This window comes from Myotis davidii, unplaced genomic scaffold, assembly GCF_000327345.1.
Source record: "Myotis davidii unplaced genomic scaffold, ASM32734v1 scaffold1073, whole genome shotgun sequence".
In the NCBI taxonomy this organism is placed as follows: domain Eukaryota; kingdom Metazoa; phylum Chordata; class Mammalia; order Chiroptera; family Vespertilionidae; genus Myotis; species Myotis davidii.
In genome coordinates, this window is record NW_006285113.1 from 402233 (window position 1) to 426149 (window position 23917).

Below are 23917 nucleotides of genomic sequence, written 5' to 3' on the forward strand. Positions count from 1 at the left end.
GCGGACTGAAGGGTCCCCGGTTCAATTCTAGTCAAGGGCATGTACCTTGGTTGTGGGCAAATCCCCAGTTGAGGGTGTGCAGGAGGCAGCTGATCGATGTTTCTCTCACATCGATATTTCTAACTCTCTATCCCTTTCCCTTCCTCTCTGTAAAATATCAACAGGTGGTGGATAAAAAAAACTGTGGTACATCTACACAATGGAATACTATGCTGCTGTAAAAAAGAAAGAACTTTTACCATTTGCAACAGCATGGATGGACCTGAAGAGTATTATGCTAAGCGAAATAAGCCAATTGGAGAAAGGTAAGTGTCATATGATCTCATATGTGGAATCTAATGAACAAAATAGATACAGACACACAGAAGCATGGAACAGCCTGATGAATTTCAGAGGGAAGGGGTTGGAGGGGGCATGCATAGTGATTAACTGGGGAACTTATATGCATATATGCATAGTCCATGGACACAGACAATAGAGTGGTGAAGACCTGGGAAGGGTGGGTGTGGGGTGGAGGGCGTTAATAGGAAAAACAAACGGAACATCTGTGATACTTTAAACAATAAAGATAAATTTTAAAAAATAGAAGATGCAAATAACTAAAATCACAAATGAAGGTTGGCACACTACTGTTGACTTCACAGAAATTAAAGGGAGTATAAGAGAACACTATGAATAACTGTATGGCAATGTGAGAATTTGGATGAAATAAACAAATTCCTAAAAACACGCAAATTTTGAAAATGGACTCAAGAAGAAATAGAAACTCTTAACAAAACTATGGTAAGAAAACTGGACCAATAATCAAAAAGCCTCCAACATCCCAGCCAGGTTGTTAGTTGAAGTGTCATCCCCTACACCAGAAGGTTACAGGTTTGATTCCCCATCGGGGCACCTACCGGAGGCAACTGATCAATGTTTCTTCCTCCTTCCTCCCCTCCCTCTCAAAATCAATAAAAACATATCATTTAGTGAGGATTAAAAACACACACACCACCTCCCAACAAAGAAAAGTCCAGGGCTAGATGGCTTTACTAGCCAATTCTACCAAACATTTAAAGAGGCATTAACATCAATCCTATTCCAACTCTTCCAAAAGAAGAGGAAGAAGCAGAAGCAGAGGATTTTTAAAACTAGTTCTCTTAGCCCTGGCAGGTGTGCGCAGTGGTTGAGCTTCGGCCTGTGCACCAAGAGGCTGCCTGTTGGATTCCCGGTCACATACCCAGGTTGCAGGCTCGATCCCTGGTAGAGGAGGCCGCTGATGTTTCTCTCTCTCTCCCTCTCTCTAAAAATTAATAAAATTTCTTTTAAAAATATTAGTTCTCCTAATACCTTTACAAAGTGTGGAGAGCGGCTACAGTGTTTGGACAGGTTCAAGCCTGGGACTAATGAGAGGGCACAATCCTCTCGTGGCAAAGCCACGTGCAAGTCCCAGCACAATTATAGCCAAAGGCCGTATAGTTGTAAGCTTGACCTTATGGTCTGAACCTGTGGTCCCACGTGGCTGAGTGATATGGGCTGTGGGAGGTGCAGGTGCATGTAATTGAGTAGATTCGAAACACACGAGAATGTTGGAAACATTCACGCCCTTACTTTGCCTCACGGAATCTCTCTGTAAAAAATCAATAAAATATATTTAAAAAAATAAACAAATAAATACTCGGCTTGCAGGCTGGGGCACGGTCTCTCCATCAGAGAGGGCAGCATCTCACCTAGCACACAGCTGTATTCTCTTGTCTGTCTTTGCCATCCTTCACTGCCCCCTCTCGGGTTCACCCTTGGCCGTGCTGGCTCAGCACATATGGCGCCCAACGTGGGGCCAGTGATCAGGGGAACTGGGACTGGCTCGACAACAAAGTAGCTGCTTTCCTCAGTCTCCATGTCTTTCCCACGCAGTGGTGCTGACCACAGGCCCTATGTGTCACAGGACTGCGGAGACTGAATGTGAAGCCGTCACACATCACCTGGCATGAAGGCCTGGGACTCGGTGGACAGCAGTGTTGTCTTCCCCAGATGCCCAGATACAGTCATGCTCTGTTTAAAACCTTTGTCAGCTTCCCAGTCACACAGAAGTCCTGACAATCAGTTGGCCCCATCTTATTGAGAAGGGAACTGAGCCACAGAGAAAAGAGGCAATATGCCCAAGGCCATAGTGCCAACATGGTGGAGCTGAGAGTTTGAACCCAGGCAGCCCCCCCGCCCACTATTGCCATCCTGTTCCAGCCCCAGCAAACTGGCTGCTGCCCAGCACAGTGCCTTGCCCTTGCACATGCTGGCCCTTTGCCTCAAATGCCTTCCTCCCGCATGAAACCGCACAGGGGCCCTCAGCCTTCTCTCATTGCACTTGTCACATTGCATTGTGACTATGTGTGCCTGTTGTGACTATTTCTTTAACCATTTGTACGCCATAAGCGTCTATAGACACAAGCGGTGAACCTTTTTAAATTAAATTCAAAATACCGTGGCAGGTACCTGGTTAATTTAGTGATTTAGCACAGCCCTGGGCGTTTCCCCGCAGGTGTCACTCACAGCCACCAGGCGATCACACACTTCTTTGCTTCACACTCACAATTCAGGGCTGCAGAGTAGGACTCCCCACTGAACAGGCGGGAACAGGGATGGTCACTTGTCCTAGATCAGAGCTCGACAACTAAGCTGAGACCTGGTCTAATTCCAACATTCACACCTTCTATTATAGCAAGCGAGCAGCCTCTTTGAAAATGTTTTTATTTTATCAAGCGGCATTGTTGAATGACTGTCCTTCCTGCCTTTTCTGAATCCCTTACTCCATCCCACCTTTCCATGGTCCCCCTGCCTGAGCTCTCTCCAGCATTCCCTGTCGCCTCACCTTCAATGGCTACCTCCTCAGCTGTCGCCTCTCCCATTTCATGCCATCTGTCGCCCAAGGCGGTGCCCGTGAGCCTGTGTTCTGGGTTTAGCACATTTGCTGCTATGCAGGACATAGAACCTGGAGCCTCCTGGCTGCATCCTCAGATGCTGAGATGTTAGCTGGGTGTCATAAGACCAAGGAGATAAATCTTTCACACCCCAAACGTGTCTGAAACCAGAAAGCAAACAAGTCCATGGTTTAAACACCAGGCTTTCTTGGGCATGGTGCCAGGCCTTGGGAGAGGAGGGAGCCAGCCTGGCCTGGGTAGGAGCGCAATTCTGCCAATTCCATATGGTGTGGAGGGTCAGAGCTGCCACCCAGCATGAGGGGGGCCTAGCCAGTGCAATGCACACTGTGGCCCAATTTCCAGTGCTAGTTCCAGCAACATCACAGCTGCACCTAGTTCTCTGGGATGTTTCTCTTGTCACCCATGCTCAAAGTTTGGGGGCCTCTGTAGATGTCTCTCTAGCCACAAGTCTTGCCGGCTCCTGGGAGACTGGGCTGCAGCAAGGTGACCCCAGCTTGCATGTACCCTCTGTGAGTGTAGTAAACGTGAGGGCCGCCTGTAGAATGGCCCATTGTGATCTGACATGAGCAAATGGAGTGTCTGGAACCCCAGCTCCCAAGCAGAGGTGGCCTGTGGTGGTTTCCTGAGGATCACTGCATCACAGCATGCCTAAGCTCACAGCCTCATGACACACCTAAATCTGGCAAAAGAAAGCAGCCCGTGATGGCGGGAGGGGTGAGCATCACAGGAGGCCTGCAGACAAGGAGGCCTGGGAGTCAGAGCGTTATGGGGAAAGTACCTGGCCCCTGATAGGGGTGGGTCCGTGTGGCATCGTGTCCCCAGGCTGTTATTGTTCAGTAACCAGCTTCTTGCCCACTGCTGGTGCCTACACAGGCAGCCGGTGCACTCACCAGGTAACTTGGTTGACATTTATCATCAAAAAAGCCGATTGTCCTCCCTCAGGAGTCAGGCTCCTGGGAGCGTGGTCCATCCGGAGAGTGACACTTGGCACACTGACCACCGCGGCCTGTGGGTGCGCCGCCTGGCTGTGCCGTGGAGCCAGTGGCCAGCCTGCCTCGGTGAGAGTGTGTCTACCTGATTGACATGCTGCTTTTTCTTGCTTCTACTGCCCCCCACGTCCACTCACTGAACCTGTATCGCCTCCTCAACCGTGGCTGATTCTACATGGCTGTCTTGTTCAAGGCTTCACCTGGCCATGTGGGTAGCTCAGCTGGTTAGTGTCGTCCTGATATGGGGGTTCGATCCCCAATCAGGGCACACATAAGATCAACCAGTGAGTGCATAAATAAGTGGAACAAAAATTGATGTTTCTCTTTCTAAAATCAATCTATAAAATTTAGCCCTAGCCGGTTTGGCTCAGTGGGTAGGGTGTCAGCCTGCGGACCAAAGGGCCCCGGGTTTGATTCTGGTCAGGACACATACCTCGGTTGCAGGCTCCTCCCTGGCCCGGGCTCTGGTCAGGAGTCAACCAATCGAAGTGTTTCTCTCATATCAATGTTTCTCTCTCTCTCTTTTTTTAAAAAAATATTTTATTGTTTTTTTACAGAGAGTAAGGGAGAGGGATGGAGAGTTAGAAACATCGATCAGCCGCCTCCTGCACACTCCCTACTGGGGATGTGCCCACAACCAAGTTACATGCTCTTGACTGATATATATTTTTTTAAAAAGTCATCACCTGTGTGGAGCCAGACTCCCTGGCCTGGCTCTCGTGGTCTCTGTAACTTGGCCTCCTTGCACTTCACTCCTCATTACAGCTCAAATGCTCACTTGTCCTCAGGCCTTGGAGACCCAGCGCACTTACTGCTGCTGTCCCCCCCGATGGCCCCTGGTTGTCCTCTGCCTGGAGGTCCTACTACCGCATGTCTGCAACCACCACCCCAGCCCCCCATAGCCCCCCACAGCCCCCACCCCCACCTCCTGATTCCACGGGGGGCCACTTCTCTCATGCTCCCCAGTTATCTGGGATGTGGCTCATCCCTGCCTGCAGCACGGGCATTGCCAGTCTGCCCCGGGGTCTCCGATCCAGCCCTCACCTCGACTCCCTGGACAGCAAACCATCCACGGGGATAGAGGTGAGCTCTGGGGCAACGCCCCCAAACCCAGCAGAGACGGATGCGAAGGACTCAAGGAAAACCTCTAGAAAGAAGACACAACACCCAGCATGGATGTGCATGAAATACTGGTTTTTATTGGTTGGCACAAGATTACAACCTACGATTCCAATGCCCTTCCCTCTCCCACAGCTCAAATGGAGAAGAAAACTGATTAACAGAGAGAGGAATAGCGCGCTCACAGGTTTAAGCATTTGTACAGAAAGAAGTGGGATGTGGGGTGGAGTTTCGGGGGCACTACCAAAGCTCTGGGCCGCGGGGAGGGGTTTGTGTGCCCTCTTGCTGGCACCACATAAGCCGACGCTTGAGGGGAGAAGGGGAATGGTTACATGTGGCTGGCCTGCTGTTACAGGGGGGCGTGGGACTCACCTCTGCTGTGCACCTCTCAGACCCAAACCTGGTGCTGGTCCCTGTTCCCCTTTCTTTCCCCTCCTCCACAGCTAACAGCACCGTAAGGAGAGGTGTGAAGGTGCCCCAGCAACCCTGCTTGAGAAAGGGAAACAGGAAAGCTCCGTTCCCTTTGTGTCTGTGGACCGCAGCCCCCTCCCCACGGCTGCTGGGGGCACTGTCTTCCTCAGGGTGCTGTGAAGACACAGGGAAGAGGCCGGGCCTGGGCCTGGGCAGGCGGCCTAGGTGGGCAGGGAGGAAAACCTGTTTCCATGCAACACCAAGCAAGGTTGTTTGGAAACAAAAGGAACAGAAAACGAGGCCATATAGCCATGGGTGGAACGTAAGTCCTGGAGTGAGTGCATTAGGATTGGGGTGCAGACTGACTCACAATGCAGCACCAGGTCCCAGGAGGTTAGAGGACCTCCTCCTGTACAAGCGCCGGTCCCTGGATTCCCGTTCTGCCGAGCTCATCTGGGGTTATTTCTGCCGATCTCTCCACTTTCTCCCCTTTGTACAAACCCGAGCACACTGCCTAAACGGTACACACTCCCACTTGGTAGAGCGGTCCGAGCGACCTGATGGCGGGAAGGCTGACACGTGGGCTTCTGAGTGACCCCGACGCACAGGAACAGCGGCAGAGTTCTGGTGGGACCAGAACCGTCCAGGAGCCTGGTGATCCCAGGAGCTGGCCCCTGGGTACACAGGCCCCTGGTTCTCAGTTCTGGAGACTTGACTGGACTTGGCCATTTGAGCCTCCGTTACATGGATGAACACCACGGGGAAGCAACTAAGACTTCTGTCCTTTGGAAAAAATCAAACTCAATACATCCTGGGTGCTTGGCCTCAATCCAAAGGGTTCCCTGGAAATACCTTTATGAACTCGCCGCAGGGTTTGGAAGCATGCGAACCTCGTGTTTTAGAGCTGGAATGGTCCAGGGCAGATGAAGGAGTGGAGGTGACCCTAGTGAGGAATCACCTTAAATAAACCTTATGCTGTTTGGAGACCAAACCCTGCAGCTGAGCAAACAGGGCGAGGGCTTGCCTACTCCTCAGAGCCCGCCCTACCACGTTCACTGGATGGGACGGAAGACAAAGTCCTTGAAATAAAGGCTGGGCCGGCAAGAGCGAGTATGAAGATGCGCCTAAGCTCTCTGGGAGTAACACACTTGGGTAGGCCCGACACTTGCTTTACTTTTATAACAGCTCCCAACACCCTCCAATGCTCTGAACGTCCTCACACACGGGGCACACTGGTACTTGGATGTACTGACATTTTACTTATTTTAACCACCAACCTTTTGATTATAAACCAGTTTGAAAGTTTTCAGACCACAAAACAATAAATACAGACCTGACATTTACAACACCGCACCACATACTGTATTTCTTTTACAATAGAGTTACCGACTCTAATTGGCTAACTGCTAAACTCAACACTAGGCCCCTGGCCCTGGCCTCACGTATGCAGCTGTGCCCTGAGCAGCGTCCACACATGTCCACCCACGGGCGGAAGCGAAGAGTGACGTTCTCAGGCTAAACCAGACACCGAAGCAAATTTGAATTTGGAGGGAGCCTCTCGGGTTCTGAGCGTGTGGGAAGGTGACGGGCAGGTTGCACTGTGGCCTAGCCTCTGCCATGTCCGTGGGGATCCTTCCCTCTCTCCTGCCTGCTGGCTGAGCAGAAGCCCCCGGAGTCCTCTGGAACTCAGCGCTGGAAGCTGCCACGGCCTCACTGCCCCTCTGCCCGGGAGGCTCCTGTGGAGCAGACCCGTCCTGGCTCCCAGTGTCTCTACAATGAGCCTCGACCTTCCCCAGCGTTAAGTCACGTCTGTTATGCTGCTGGAGTCAAGTAACCAGAACTAGATGTCTTCTCGGGTCCTGTGCCAGTGAGCCTGAGAGGCCTTTTTCAACAGGACACCAAAGAGGCTGCCTGGGCCTGCAGCCGCGTCAGGGGACATTTCAGTTCAGCACAAAGTGCTCAGCGGGCGGGCTCGCATCAGCGTTAGTTACGTGGGGTTTCCAGGAAAGCGTGGGACACCGCTTCCTGCAGGTGAGCTGCTGCGCCCACCTGCCGGACAGCGGAGGGGAGGCGGCGGCCGGCAGCGGGATCGGATCGGGCATCTTGCGTTTTCCTAAGGAATTACAAAGACTTAAGATTCTGACCTAAATGGGACCTCAAGCCCAGAGTGGTTTTACTGGACTGTCAAGATGTTCGCTCACAGGTACACCCACAGATGGCAAGCAATTTAGTATGTAATTGTTCCAGAACCAGTCTTAAAGCTCTTCAACTCAATGATTAACAAAACCTTCCCTCTGGGCTGGCTGATGAGCCCAGGGAGCGACAACACTGCTTTACTGTATCTTTTAAAGGCCACCTCCAGGGTTTTAAATGCCTCCTTTGGTGTTCTGATGGCCCCTTTGGGGTTAAGAATGGAATGTAAACCGAACGAAACCTAGAGCAATCACAGAAACAACTGACTGCTGGAGGAACAGCCCGCCATCTCATTTCCTCTCCAGCACAGCCTCCGGGCACGCTGGGTTCTGAGCGAACCGCAGCTCCCTGCCCAGCAGTCTCACTCTGAGACAAGCTCAAGCTCGCTGATTGCCACTGTGAATGATCGATTGCGAAGCCTCGGAGAGGCAGACATGCCTTTTTACTTAGAAAACTTCACATTGCAGATGCACCACACGGGTGACCACTCGCCTCAGCACAAGGAGCCTGTCCGAACCAACCCCAATGGGATTTTTGCTTCTCTCTTTATTAATTTTTAAGGGGACTTGGAGGACAGATGATGTGATTAATCTGAAGGTGAGAGGTGTCATTTTCTCAGGTGTCCTGCTTAGGCCTCTCCCATCCTTGAAAGGGCATCAGCTCAGGCGAGAACGTGGTGGGAAAGCGCCGCTGCCGCGAGGCAGGAGTGGAGGAGTCTGCCTAGTCCCCGGGCCCCAAGGCTGTGACCGCAGCTGACCCGACTCGGACAGTGGGCTCCTGACAGGCTGCAGTCAGTGCTTCCGTTTACAATCTACCTGACAATCTCCATGTCCCACTGTTTCAGTGACATCTCAAGTGTCACGGAGCACAGCTCTGACCGCGAGAGGCAGGCCCTGGGCCGCTGTCCCCTCTGCTCCGAGCCAGGCGGTGCCCGATGGAGCGGCCTCTGCAGCCGGGAAGGAGGTGCCACCCAGCAGGACGCACAGGAAGCGACTGGCCAGGCCGTGTGACCTCACCGCCGCAGTTCCGGCCTCCTCATCTTCAAGAGTAAGAACTAGAGAAGTGTCTGCACGGTTCACCGCCATTACATGGTGTCCCCGCCCAGGAGCTGCTGACCTAACTGTCCTGATGTCTCCACTGTTTCTGGTCAATGTGGGTTACTTTCTGCAATGCAGTCGTGCCCAGGCTGACGCTATCTCGTCAATGGTCGCTAACCCTCATTTCTCTTAAGGCAGAACTGCATCCCACTGGAGGTTCTGCAGGCATCTCTTCTAATTCTAAACCTACTCTCAACTGCGACAGGCTTACAGAGCACTTCAGGACATTACAAATCACAGTTGTGGCAAAATCACATTGTTATGAAATCCTTCCTGTAAACTAAAAAAACGTGGCTCAGGCTAAGCTGTTTAAAAAAGAGATCAGGTGGGGAGGCCGCCGCGGTGCTAGCGACTCTAGGCCAGATGGAAACGGGAGCGAGTCCAGCACGGCCCTCGCCACGCACACAAGCCCCACAGGAGACGGCCAGTCCTCCGGCAGAGGCCAGGCCTCCACGACACTGTCCGTGGAGAAGAGAAAGGGGGGGAGAGGGAGGAGGACGGTCCTTCCTGGAACCTTTTCTTCCAAACAAGACTGAGAACGCACAGGGCTGACTCCAAAGCAGAACAGAAAGTATTTTTTTTGCCATGAAGGAACTTGACTCTGTAGCAACATGTTTACAAAACCGCTGCAAACACTCTCAGAGGGCAGTGACCCCGCTCCCCAGAGGCTGGGGAGTCAGGCCCAGTGCCCTACGCCCACAGCACGCCCCACGGCCGGAGCCGCGGCCCAGGCACTGCATGCCATGCGAGGGGGGCAGCACCGCACCGCTTTGACCCTCCCCAGGGCTCAGCTCAGACTCAGTGACGGAGCCCTCTCTATGCAGGGCACCGGGCAGCAGACACTTGTAAAAACAAGTCAATTCATTAATGTGTCCGTCCTGTACGTCTGCTGTGAGAAAGCTCGACTCCTGTCTCATTTGCTGCCCTGCTCGGGAAGGCCACCAACAATCCAACACATGCTTCTCACACCCAGGCTTCTCTCTCTCTCTCTCTCTCTCTCTCTAAAAAATGAAAACATTAAAAAAAAAACTCACACATCTGACTCCTGAGAGTAGCTCTCTCTCTCTCTCTCTTTCACACACACACACACACACACACACACATCCTGGTCCATGAGGATGGCATGACCTCACTTGTGTTTCCCCAATGGCTGCAATCTACAAACTAAACACAAATGTGAATTTAAAGACCCACTACTACCCTTCTCCATCCTGAGGGTGTGGCCTCGGCTGGACGCTCAGGCGATGCCAGAATCCAGAGCATGCAGACTCCCTGTGAGAGAGGTGGTCTCTGCCCTGGACACACACACCTGTTTCTATCGGCAGAACTAATGGCAAACTGGTGTCAATAAAGAATTTTGCAAGTAGGGCACTTTCTGTGGTTTCTTGTTTCTCCCTTCCTTTCTCTGGGGAGATAACACAAAAGGACTGTGAGTGCAGTCACGGCAGCCAGTGTTCGCAGTGCCGGGGGCCACACTAGTCCCTGCTCATCAGAACCCCGGTGCCACACGGACAACACCGCTGGACAAAGCCTCCTGCGGTCAGTCATGCAAACAGCGCACGCTCTCTCGTTAACTGAGTTCACAGCACCCACTCATGTCGCTGAGCAATATTCCTTGGCACAGCCCACCTTCCTGGCCCAAAGACACCACCACCAACCCGAGCTGGGCTTCGCAGGACAGTGCTGTTCTCGCCCAGAAGCCTGCCCAGACCACGGACCCCAGTCACTATATGCTGCCGTTCGTTCCCAGGCACCGACTGCTCTGGAAAAGCACCTCCATCCACCTCCCAAAGGGAGGAGCACTTGGAGAAGGTGCTTCTGGGATTCCACACAGTGGTTGGCTGAACTTATTTCATGTCCCTGCAGGTATCTCAACAGAACCTCCAATGCCCGAAGTCAGGCCGTAAGCAGCAGTGTCTGTGTCCGTCTTCGAGGAGGACGTGAACCGTGAGTTAGACAATCCATCTGCTGTCTCTATCGGCTGGACCCTTCCTTGGGGATAGAGCTCCTTTCCCAGAGGGGACGGTACGAAGGACACTGCCGGCGGTTCTGTGTTTAAGACTCGGAGAAAAGATGCGAACTGAGGGGATAGCAAAATTTAAATTCACCAACTGACACCCCCCAAATGCTGAAAACTACACGATACAGGCCAAACAGATACATTAGATTCTTCTAGTGGGAGGGAAAAGCAAAAGCTTTTCAAAGTTTGAGTATTTATTAGAATTTTTAAATAAAGAACTACGATTCTAATTTCACATCTTGGCTGTGTTTTGACAAAGGAGATGCCACTGAGGGTATGGCAACAAGCTCCTTTCCCAAGCCAGGGGCTGAACAGTGCCTCCCCACCCGACTCCAGATTTCAGACCCCGACTTCCCAACTAGACAACACAACTGCAAATGAAGCAGCAGAAGACCTGTATCAAACCCAACAGGAGTTTGCAGGGAGCCAGTGCACTGTGTACCTGTCCTAGCAAGCGTTACGCACTCTGCCACATCGCGGCCCTTACACCGCGGGGGAGACACATGCAGTGTTTCTGAGCATGCTCATGGGGCACTTGCAAGTGCTATGACCTTACAAAGACAAGCAAAACCCGGACTGCCTTCCTGCGTACGTTTCGGGACTTAGCATGGCTACCTGGGCGGGGAAGGGCTGCGCAGCTGCACTTACTGAGGACAGCTGGCTGCTCAGCACACAGGCCAGACCCAGCCCGCATGCAATGGCGTGGACGCACAGGAGAGGCTATGTCGGTGAGCAGCAGCATGACGGAAAAAACCCCAAACCAGCAGGACAGGAACGGGGCCCGACGCTCCAGTTTTTGGAAAGTAATCCCAAGAACCCAGTTCAAACCCCTATTGTCAACACGCAGGGAGGAATTCCATTTCTGTCACTGCTTCCTGGATCTGAGCGGAGGCCATTTGCTCCTGGCTTGGTACTAAAAAGGAACGAGGTTTCTTCCCGGTTCCTCCCGGGCCCGGAACAGCTGCGAGGAGAAAGGCCATGCATCCGGGTGCTGCGACGTGGCTGTGCTCCCCCGGCCCGCTCACTGCAGTGGTGACTGGGGAAGAGGAGGGGCAGGGAACTGGTCTAGTCACTAACATTAAAAGAAAACAAATTGTGAGGCTGTTTCAGAACGCCCCAAATTAAAAAACAAAACAAAATCTTGAAACATTTAAACAGTTAAATTCCTCTTCTAAAAGTCACTTATTTACATATTATATGCCCAGTATATAATGTGTAGATAAATGTACCCTGTAGTGAAAGGGACCAACCACTGGGCAGAAGAGCACATTACGAGCACATTCTTGAAAAATTTCATCTCGTATTGGTATCTTTTAATTTAAAAAAATTTAAAAATCGAAGAAGAGAGCCTGGCCAGGGCCAGGATGCGACAGACGGAACCCTCAGAACCCGAGGCAGAGGATAGCTGCTTGCCTCTGAGAACGCAGGGTGTGAACAGGGAGGCAGCTCATGCACAGAAGGACTTACACATCACCCCCCAACTGAGAAGAAAAGCCCATCACATAACACCAAACAGCAACATCATCACCGAGCCCTTTCTCTGCCGCCATGCCTTATTTGAGAGAGGAGGCCTGTGAGGAGAGGGAGGAGAGAAGGGAGAGAGGGAAGGTCTGCACTCAGTCTGGTTTCCAATTCCACCCTCTTCCAGGTCTTCAGTCATCTGATGGCCATGACCGGGGTGCCGTTGTTGGCGGAGTAGCCTTGCCTCAACGTCTCAAAATATGATGCCTGCACGGGCTTGTGGTACTGCAGCACTTTGATGGCCTCTTCCACCTTAAACCACTCCCGCTTCCTTCCTGCGGAGGCACACAGAAAAAGATCAGGACACCCGGGAAACAACAACAGGTTTCTAATCTTCTAAGTTTTGAGAAAATGCAGAAGGAAATAAAAGTAATGTTTGTCAACATTTTCAAAACATGTATTATAGATACATTTTCTTATAAGAGTAATGCAAACACACTTTATATGCTTAAAATACTGTACAGCCATAGCTGGTTTGGCTCAGTGGATAGAGCCTCAGCCTGCAGACTGACGGGTTCCAGGTTCGATTCCAGGCTTGGACATACCTCAGTTGCAGGCTAGATCCCTGGCCCTGGTCGGGGCACATGCGGAAGGCAACCGAACAATGTGTCTTTCTCACACAGATGTTTTTCTCTCTCTCTCCCCGTCCCTTTCACTCTCTCTAAAAATATCAATGGAAAAATATCCTCGGCTGAGGATTAGCAACAACAAAAAAAAAAGAACAAAAAGAAGATACTGTACAAATGCTCATGCAGAAGATAGGGAAGAAATCTGAAAACTGAGGAGCTGACAGTAACCATAGGCTCCGCCCTCCAGAGAACCAAGGCCAGTGGTTTCCCCCTGTGCTCCTTGGCCATGGGGCCTCCTTGGCATGCTGGTAAGAGACTGAAGCCCAGCCAACATCCTCCTCTCCTGCAAAAAACAACCTGAGCCACAAGCTTCCAGAATTACCAGGATGGCTAGCTTGTAATCAGGTATTTACTTTTAAAAATTTATATGAGTAACATCTATATATTTAAAAGCCTAAGCGACCAAACAACAGATCAACCAGTTGCTATGACATGCACTGACCACCAGGGGCAGATGCTCAACACGGGGGGGGGGGGGCGGAGACACTCAATGCAGGAGCTGCCCCCTGGTGGTCAATGTACTCCCACAGCCAACCTCCTGGGTCTGGCCAACCTCCCTCGGTCCCTCCCCCTGGCTGACTGGCCCTGATCACCCTGACTGGGACTGGGCGAGACAGCCCTGATCAGCTCTGATCACCAGCCAGGCCGAGGGACCCCACCATGCACGAATTTGTGCACTGGGCCTCTAGTATCTATATAATAGAAAATACCACTTTTAGAAAATGAAAAAATTATCACAATCACTATTAACTTTTCAGTCTATTTTCTTTTTTTATTATTATTCTTTTGTTAATCCTCTCTGGAGGATATTTTTTCCATTGTTTTCTTTTCAGAGAGAGAGAGAGAGAGAGAGAGAAGGAGGGAGGGAGGGGGAAGAGAGAGAGAGAGACATCAATGTGAGAAACATTGACTGGTTGCACTGATGCTCTAACCACTGAAAACACTGGCCAGGGCTATTTTCTTTTTTAAAATATGTGTTACATGCCATTGACTTGGCTCTGTCCATCCATACTGTCCTGTCCAGGCACACGCAGGCCTATGACTTCTTTCATGGAGTCAATCCATCTCCTATTTGTTCTTCCTCTTAACACATGTTTTAAAATCCTTTATTATTTTTTTCTCTATTAAAAGATCATTGCTTAACATCGGGAAAATGGATAAAAATATAATATGATTTCCCATAATCTTCTAAACCAGAAATGACCCTTCTCAATACCTTAATGTATTTGCTCTTCCTTTCGTCCTATTTAAAAAAGATACTGTATACAAACAACTGTAACTGGATCATGCATTAAGGTGCTCCAAATCTTGAAAGGCTATGATAGAATCAATGTTGGGGTTGGGAACATGGATGCTGCCACTAATATGCTGGACTTCAATCACATCACTGCTCTCTCATGAGCTGTGAGGCTTTGGGCAAGTTACTGAACCTCTCTGTGCCCCACTTTCCTCATCTACAACATAGAGATAATAAATAGTACCTATCTCACAAGTCTGTTATGAGGATTAATATGTAAAGTATTTGAATAATACCTGGCACATAATACATGCTATTAAGAGTTCCTTTTTATTATTACTATCACTGTTATAGTTTTTGTTTTCTTTTTTACTTTATACTGCCTCTTAAGCATTTTCCACATTATTAAAAAAAATGACATTTGCCCTGGCTGGTGTGTTCACTCGTTAGAGCACTGAACCAAACACCAGAGTGTCACGGGGTCGATTTCAGGTCAAGAACACCTGTCTGGGTTGTAGGTTCAATCCCTGGCCCTAGGTTGGGTGCACGCCGGAGGCAATCTATCAATATGTCTCTCTCACATAGATTTTTCTCTCTCTCTCTCTCCTTCCCTCCTTCCTTTCCATTCTCTCTAAAAATCAATGGAAAGCCCTGACTGGGTTGGCTTAGTGGACAGAGAATCGGCCTGCGGACTGAAGGGTCCCGGGTTTGATTCCAGTCAAGGGCATGTACCTTGGGTGCAGGCACAACCCCGGTAGGGAGAAATAAAAATCAATGGAAAAAATATTCTCAGCTGAGGATTAACACCAATAAATAAATAAATAAATAAATAAATAAATAAATAAATAAATAAATAAAAACACATTTAATGACAGTCCATTATAACCATTTCCTTATTGAACATCAATATACTGTAATTTTAATTATAAATAACACTATAATTAGAAAAAATCTTTATCTCTGTTTTTCTCTTTTTAACTTCTCAGGGAAAGATCCTTAAAACTGAGATTATAAGAATAAAACATTTCACTCTAAAGGGCTCATGATACATAGTGCCAAAATGCTTACCAAGATGGCTACCCCAGCCCACAATCCCGCTGTGGGTGGTGCGCTGGTCTCACACACCCTAGGCAGCACTGTTTCCTTTTGTTGGTCACTGCAATTCTTTTGGTGAAAACCAGTATCTCGTTTTTGTTTTCATTTCAAATTACTATTTCAATGTAGCTCTAACTAGTGTATATATAATTCTATACCCTGCTTTTTTTCATTCACCAACACTATTTTGTAAGCACTTTCCCATGATAATAGCTCTTGTAAGTATGTGTTTAACATTCCTTCAGATGAATGTACCTTAAATCACTTCTCATTCACTGAGTTGTACAGTTAGGACCCAATTTTTCATCTGAAAAAGGCTCATCTGAAGAAAGGCTCATAGACATAAGATCTTGGGTTAGGAACCAAGATAGTGGCACAGGTAAATGCCTGTACTCGCCACCTCCCACACCACATAAAAATTACAACTGAAATATAGAACAACCATCATTCAGAACCACCTGAAATCTGGCTGAATGGAAGTCCGACAACTAGAGAAAGTAAAGAAGAAAGCACATGCCCTAGTTGGTTTGACTCAGTGAATAGAGCATCAGCCTGTGGACTGAAGAGTCCCGGGTTCAATTCCAGTCAAGGGCACATGCCTGGGTTGAGGGCCTGATCTCCAGTACAGGGTGTGCAGGAGGCAGCCGATCAATGATTCTCTCTCATCATTAATGTTTCTATTTCTCTCCCTCTTCCTTCCTCTCCGAAATCAATAAAAATATATTTAAAAAAATAAAAGGAAGAAAGCACATCGAGACTGGTAGGAGGGGCGGAGGCACAAAACGGGCTGATCCAGTACCCATGTGTGGCATTTTATTAATCTGAAGGGATATCTTCAAGGCCTCCCGTGAGAAGCAAGGGGTCCCAGCCCCACACCAGAACACTAGGCCAGGGTTCCAGAGCTTGGAAGAGAAGTCCCTGTAACTTTGGACTGTAAAAACCAGCGGGGACTGTGGTTGAGTGACATGAAAACTGCTGGAGTCCCAGGTGTTCCCCTTAAAGGGCCCTTGCACAAACTTACTAGTACACCATCCTACTTCCTCTGAGCTCCAGTGCCGGACGGCTGCTTTTGGGGAATCCAGGGACATATGGAGAGGAACTGGACTATCTGGCACCAGGGCAGGAACTTGGGGGTGACTTTCTCCCAGATAGGGGTACTCGCAGAGGTCATTGTTCCTGTGCTGGGACCTCACCCCACAGCAGAGCTGACTGGCAGCTATATCTGAGTTTCCATCAGCTTGGCCCACACTATTCACTCAGGCCTAGTGAATCCCTGAGACCCTGCCCCATCCAATTTTCAGCCCCACCCAAACTGTATGCAGCTGCTTTACCATATGAATGGCCTGACCTGGCTCAGGCTTCAGACTTTGCTAAAATCTCTCAAATAAGCAGCAGCTGGTGTCAAAACTATCAATAAAAGGCCTGAGACCCGGCACTAGCACTAGCCTGCCTTGCTTCATAGCTGGGCCTCGTCTGGCACGTCCTAGCCCAAAACAAGTAGCAGCTATCTGCAGATCTCTCTCTGTAGCTCTTGCCAGGTGGCTCCAGGCAGTGGCTGACTTTGCACCTCCTGGGAGGCCCCAAAGCCAGTGCACTCGGTGAACAACTTCAGACCATACCAGATTACAACTCTAAACATCCACAAGTGACACACTGAAGGGCAGACTAAGTGAGCACAAAAACCCACTGAAGCAAGTCCTGCTCCATAGGGGTGTCTCCTGCACAGCAGCTCTTCCATTGTAGACACTGCTGGTCCTCACAGCTAAGTGGCTTGGAGGTAAATTCCTTCCAGTGAAGCCAACAGTAATCAAGGTTCAACTACAACAAGACTGTGCACACAGCCCACACAGGGGCCCACATAGAGTGCCCAGCTCAGGTGACTGGGGAGAATGAGCCACGGGGTCCTACAGGACACCTAATACACAAGGCACTCTACCAATTCCAGGAGACTTAATAGCTCTACTTAATACATAGGAACAAACACAGGGAAGCAGCCAAAATGTGGAGACAAATAAATATACTACAAATGAAAGAAATGGAAGCAAGCAAACTACTGGATACAGAGTTCAAAATAATACTTATAAGGTTACTCAAGGATCTTAATGAGAGCTATAAAGGAATTAATGAGAGTGTTTAGGGACTTAGTGAGATTTTCAAGGATCTTAGTGAGAATACCAAAGACATGAAAAAGGACCATTTAGAAAATAAGCATACACTAACTGAAATAATGAAGAATTTACAGGGATACAAAAGTAGTGTAGAGGATTCCAAAAATCAAATCAATGATTTGGAATATGAGGAAGCAAAAAACACCCAATCAGAAGAGCAAAAAGAAAAAAGAATCCAAAAATAAGAAGATAGTGTAAGGAGCCTCTGGGACAACTTCAAGAGTACCAACATTCGAATTATGGGGTGAGACCTAGATATTAAAAACCTATTTGAAGAAATAATGACAGAAAGCTTCCCCTGCCTGGTAAAAAAAATAGAGGAACCCAAAGAGGCCCATACATAAAACACATCATAATTAATATGCCAAGGGTGTAAGACAAAGAGAGACTCTTAAAAGCAGCAAGAGAAAAGCAGTTAGTTACCTACAAGGGAGTGCCCATATAATTGTCAGCTGATTTCTCAACAGAAACTTTGCAGGCCAGAAGGGAGTGGCAAGAAATAGTCAAAGTGATGAATAAACAGCAAGGACCTACATCCAAGATTACTCTACCCAGAAAAAGCTATCATTTAGAATTGAAAATCAGATAAAGAGTTTCAAAGAAGAAGAAGACAAAGAATAAGGAGGAGGAGGAGGGAAGAAAATAAAGAAAGAGGAAGAAGGGAGGAGGAGGAGGAAGAGAAAGATTAAAAAATAAATAATAAAATGGCAATAAATATATATACTAGTGTATCAACAATTCAATATAAAAATCAAATGAATAAGAAATGTAATGAACAAAATAAACTGATGAATAAAATAGAATCAGAGGCATGGAAACATGGAACAACTGATGAATCTCAGAGGGAAGGGGTGAGGGGGTGTGTGGGAAGAGATTAACCAAAAGATCTTTATATATATCAGAGAGGAAGGAAGAGGGAGAGACAAATAGAAACCAATGATGAGAGAGAATCATTGATCGGCTGCCTCCTGTACACCCCCTACTGGGGATTGAGCCTGTAACCCAGGCATGTGCTCTGATGGAATTGAACTGTGACCTCGGGTTCATAGGTTGACACTTAACCACTGAGCAACACTGGCCAGGCTAACCAAAGATCTTATAGCATAATTATATTACCTATGGACACAGATAATAGGGTGGTGAAGGCCTGGGGTAGGGTAGGGACTGGGTGGAGGGTGCCAATGGGAGGAAAAAAAGGTGACATCTGTAATACTCTCAACAATAAAGATTTTTTAAAAAATGAAGGTTCATAACCATATTCCCCATATTTTATTTTATTAAAAAATATATTTTTTTTATTTCAGAGAGGAAGGGGGAGGGGTAGAGAGAGAGAAACATCAATGATGAGAGAGAATCTCTGACCAGCTGCCTCCTGCATGCTCCACTCTGGGGATCAAGCCCGAAACCTGGGCATATGCCCTGACCAAGAATTGAACCCTGACCTCCTGGTTCATAGGGTGATGCTCAACCACTGAGCCGTACCGGCTGGGCTTATTCACCATAGTTTAGATCAGTGGTTGGCAAACTCATCAGTCAACAGAGCCAAATATCAACATTACTTCTTCAAAATAGACTCGCCCAGGCCAAAAACCGACTTCTGCGCATGGGCCACGAAGTTTCAATCGCACTGTACGTGCGAGCCCGCACATGGTATTTTGTGGAAGAGCCACACTCAAGGGGCCAAAGAGCCGCATGTGGCTCGCAAGCCGCAGTTTGCCGACCACGGGTAGATGACTTCATCAGGGTCAATTCTCAGGAGTGGGAGCACAGGTGAAAGGCTTTTTGGGTATTAATAGTGCAGTGGTACCTAAAAATTCCTATCACAGTGTGACTCCTGCCAGGCAGAGGGCTCTGTGGACAGGACCACGCCACACTACCTCTACCTCCCTCAGCCCCCAACCTCAGCTGTCCAGGAGTCTATTTTCAATTACTCCCCACTGAATTCCTTTACTTAAGCATATCACACCCTTACCAGACACACAGCCATGGAAAGCTAAAGGGCTATGACATGCCCACAGTAGCAGTGTGAGGGGCCTGGTAGCAAAGCACACACTAACAATAAAGGCAGAGGTATTGGCAAGTGTTTTGTCTGTTTGCCAACTTAAAACAGAAATTAAATCAATATCACTTTTCTGGAATATACATGTGTTCAGAGGGAAAAGATTAAACCATGAACCAACCAATAAATCACCTAAGTTTTTAGTTCAAAGACATAAACACAATAGTGATCTCAGAGATCAAAGCAAACAGCTCTTTAGGAGAAAGCCAGGTGACTGAAGGGTAATCTAATAAAAGCATAATATGCTTCTATAATAATAAAAGTGTAATATGCTAATTAGAACATACGTCTGATCCGGAGCTTCGAGGGAAGCCTGGGCAGATGCCAGAGGGAATCTGGTGCTGGCAGCTGGGGAAGGAAGGCCTACTCTTGCAGAATTTCATGCATGGGGCCTCTAGAATAGATATAATTGAAACCTACTTCCAATGCTCTCATCTACTAAATGGCTCTGGAGAGGAACTCACACCACCAGGCCAACAGTTTTCTCTGACAACCAGAGTAAGTAGCACAAGGTCCTGCTCTACCCTGGGGGTTCTGTGGCCAGCAGTGGGCCTGGCATTGTGGAGGAGAATCCAATTTAGTTTTAAAAACATTTCCTATTTTTATGGGCCATGTTTCTATTTGCTGACCATGTACCCAACTTTAGCTTCCTTTTATACATTTCAAAATAAAGCAAACACTTGATTTTGCGGAATTTGATTTAACAGACCGGATTTAATGGACAGAATTTCTGGTCTGTATGTCATATGTGAAAATTAACACCTTGTTAATTTAAAAATACTTTTAACTAAGATTCGCTTATAATTAAATTGACAGATGTTTTTTGTATTATTTTTAACAAATTTCAGCAAATAGGCCATATGTAGAAAAAAAACACTGAATTTTGCCAACATGAATATTACATACCTACAACTATAGCCAACTACATATTACATCCAAGAGTCACTGCTGATAAACAGTGTTTGGTGAATGATTAGCAGATGATCATACTGATCTGATCATACTGCCTCTCGAGGTAACTGGTTCTGTTGTGTGGCGTGACTTTCTGTAGCAGTTTTTTGTTGTTAATCCTCACCTGAGGATTTCTTTTATCCTCACCTGAAGATATTTTTCCCATTTATTTCTAGAGAGAGAGATGGAAGGAAGGGAGGAGGGGGAAAGAGAAAGAAACATCGACATGAGAGGGATACATTGATTGGCTGCCTCTTGCATGCAGCCTGACCAGAGCTGGGAAACCTGCAACTGAGGCACATGCCCTTGACCGGGTGTCAAACCCTAGACCCTTTGGTGCACAGGTCGATGCTCTAACCACTGAACCACCAGCCAGGGCCCGAGGTTATTTTTCCCATTGATTTTTAGAGAGAGTGGGAGGGAGGGAGGGAGGGAGGGAAAGTGGGAGAGGGGGAGGTAGAGAGGGGAAAGTGAGGCGGGGAGAGAGGGGGAGAGAGAAAAACATCGAAGTGAAAGAAATTCATCAATTGGCTGCTTCCTATAAGAACCCAGACTGGGACTTGGGATTGAGTCTGCAACCCAGGTACCTGCTCTTGTCCAGGAATCAAACCTGAGACCCTTCGGAACACAGGATGATGCTCTATTCGCTGAGACACACCTTCCAGGGTTTTGCAGCAGTTTCAAGCCCTGCTGCCCAATGTTTGACTTGCACTAAGCCTTGCCCCAGCCATGTGAATTTGTTTACTCAAGGTGACTGGTGAATGGACACATTTACTGGGCCTATTCAGTATAAATGTAAAATTACTGTAATACACATAGAAAACTTTTCTGTGACATTAAACTTTTCATGCATACTTAATTTTAATTACACCAATGTGTATACTAGTATATAAGTAAAAACAGGTTAACTTATTTGCCAATTTTTTAACATATGCCTTCGGAACACCTACTTTATTATATAACAGACTTACAGCTTTAACAGACACCACTTCGCCCAATTAGTCTGTTATATTGAGGTTTTACTGTGCTTTCACAAGTTCAAAAATAGACATGCTTGTTTTATTAAATATGCCCTCCTATTGCCCAGCTGGCATGGCTCAGTGATTGAGTGTCGACCTATGAGCCAGGAGGTTATGGTTCGATTCCCAGTCAGGGCAAATACCTGGGCTGCCAGGCTTGATCCCCAGCAGGTGCAGGAGGCAGCCAATCAATGATTCTCTCTCATTATTGATGTTTCTATCTTTCTCTCCCTCTCCATTCCTCTCTGAAGTCAGTCAATCTATCTATTGTGGGAAGCCGCCCACTGTCTTCACTAGCAGAGAGGTGTGAATAAGGAACCTGGAAGGCTAGTGACCCCTGAACACTGGCAAAGGTCAGAGCTATGCACCCACTGTTTAGTCCAGACAATGGTAGCCGAAGCAATGTCCCCACCAGACAGTCATGTAAATCCTTACTGATAAGATAGTCTGTTACTGGAATTGCCTGCCTAAGGGCTATGGGTGTGTCCCAAACTGAATAAAAGGATGGCAAGGCCTGAGCACAAGTGGAGTCCTTCCTCTTGGGATGGGCTCCCGCCTGGCCCCCCAATTTCCAAATTATTATTTTTTGTCTCGTCTCTGTCATTTGCACGCGGCCCCTTCTCCAGAGCCCAAACCCTGAACCACGCGGGACATGGGACATACTCTATCTATCTATCTATTTATCTAAGGTTAAGTGTCTGTCTGTCTGACCCGGTAGCTATGACGCCCACTGACTACCAGGGGGCAGATGCTCAATGCCGGGGCTGCTATGATGCGTACCGGCCATTTAAAAATAAACGGCACCATGGACCTGGCACCGACAAACCAACACTCAGCTTCCCCCTAATGGGACACAGGCCCCGCCACCACTTCAGAGCGACACCCCACCAAATCGCAGCCAACACTGCCAAGACCCCAGCGTGCAAAATGCAGCCCAGCTCAGCCCAGAAACGGTGACTGTGGGCACTGGGTAATGACGTCACATAGCAATGCCCGACTTCCTCTCCCTAGTGACTAGCCTCTTTGGAGTTTCCTCAGCCCAGGAACTCGACTTGCTTTATAGCCAGGTGCAAACATTGTACAGTTTAACCAAATGTTTGTGAAGCATTTTCCCATGCCTCATCTCATTTGATCCTCACAGAAGTCCTAGAGTAGGTAGATAGGAGACTTGGTGGAATCCTATTTTCTTTTCACTAGCCAGAAAACAGAGATTTGGAAAGCTTAGAAACTTGACCCGACTGAAAAAGAAATGGTGGACCTTGAAAATGACTTCAGGTTTTCTCACTGTGTAGAATACACTCAAACACTACTATAGCTAAATATTTTACCCTTTGTTCTCCCTGCGCGATCTACAATAATAATCTGCTTCGTGTTGATATTTACTGCTGTGTTACTGCGAATTACCTGAAAGAGAAGTTGGGATGCTTCACTGGGCTGGAAAAAATTTAGCTAAATCAGAAAGCAGGTCTAATTAAGCAAGTTTATTCTACATCTATAAAAGGCTAAGTTGACTCATGCATGTGTGATACATATAAAGCTCTTGCTGGCGCCAAACACATGCATCTGTTTTGATCTGTCATTGTCGGTCATGAATTTGGTTGACACTTCTATTATCGAGAAAGGGCTTATAGTGATATTAAAATATTTCTTCTAATTAATTTCATTTCGATGTGCATGAATCTGTGCACTGGGACATATATATGGCCAAGTGACCACCGTCCGTCCGTCCGACTGGCCAGTACATATGAGCACACACTGGCAATTTAAAAATAAACATTGACTTATGCATGCGCGATGCATATAAGGCTCTTGCTGGCGCTAACTGCACATGTGTGTTTCGATCTGTCGTTGTCGATCCCCGTCTGACACTGGCCTCCCATTTAAATTAATTAGAAGACAGTTTCCGTGATGCCAGCATTTGCAAATGACTATTAATAAATCACAAGGACAAACTCTAGACAGAGTAGGAATATTCCTACCTGAACCCGTTTTCGGACATGGTCAGTTACATGTTGTTTTCTCTCGAGTTCGAAGAGTGTGTGCCGTTAATGTTAAAGTTGCAAATACTTTATCATGGGAAATTAGTCAAGCACTCTGAAAGTGTTTTTACTCTTAATGTGGTATACAGGGAGACATTAGAATAAGTTTAATAAATTTATCAGTCATTCTTTTATCAATGTTTTTATATCATGTCTTTGTTGTTGTTATATCATGTTATTATTTATTAATCAATTTATATATTCTTTTCATATACATTTTACTAATTTTCTTTCATCTCTGACACTTCTATTATAGAGAAAGGGTGAATAGCGATATTAAAATATTTCTTCCAATTAATTTCCTTTCAATGTGCACAAATCTGTGCACCAGGCCACTAGTGTGTGTGTATTTTTTAAAGAGGATACATAATAGGAGGATATATTTTTTAATTGATTTCAGAGAGGAAGGGAGAGGGAGAGGGAGAAAGAGTAACATCAATGATGAGAGAAAA

General features: G+C 47.6%; 1 protein-coding gene across 1 annotated transcript in view; it reads right to left on the reverse strand.

Annotated features, from left to right (window-relative positions):
- Nucleotides 1–5080: 5080 nt before the first annotated feature.
- Nucleotides 5081–23917, reverse strand: part of NUDT3 (nudix hydrolase 3) — an 89215-nt gene continuing 70378 nt past the window's right edge. The window contains exon 5 of the mRNA XM_015558682.1: nt 5081–12543. Within this exon, the coding sequence (XP_015414168.1) occupies nt 12404–12543 (140 nt within the window). The 3' untranslated portion in view covers nt 5081–12403. The remainder of the gene's footprint in view (nt 12544–23917) is intronic.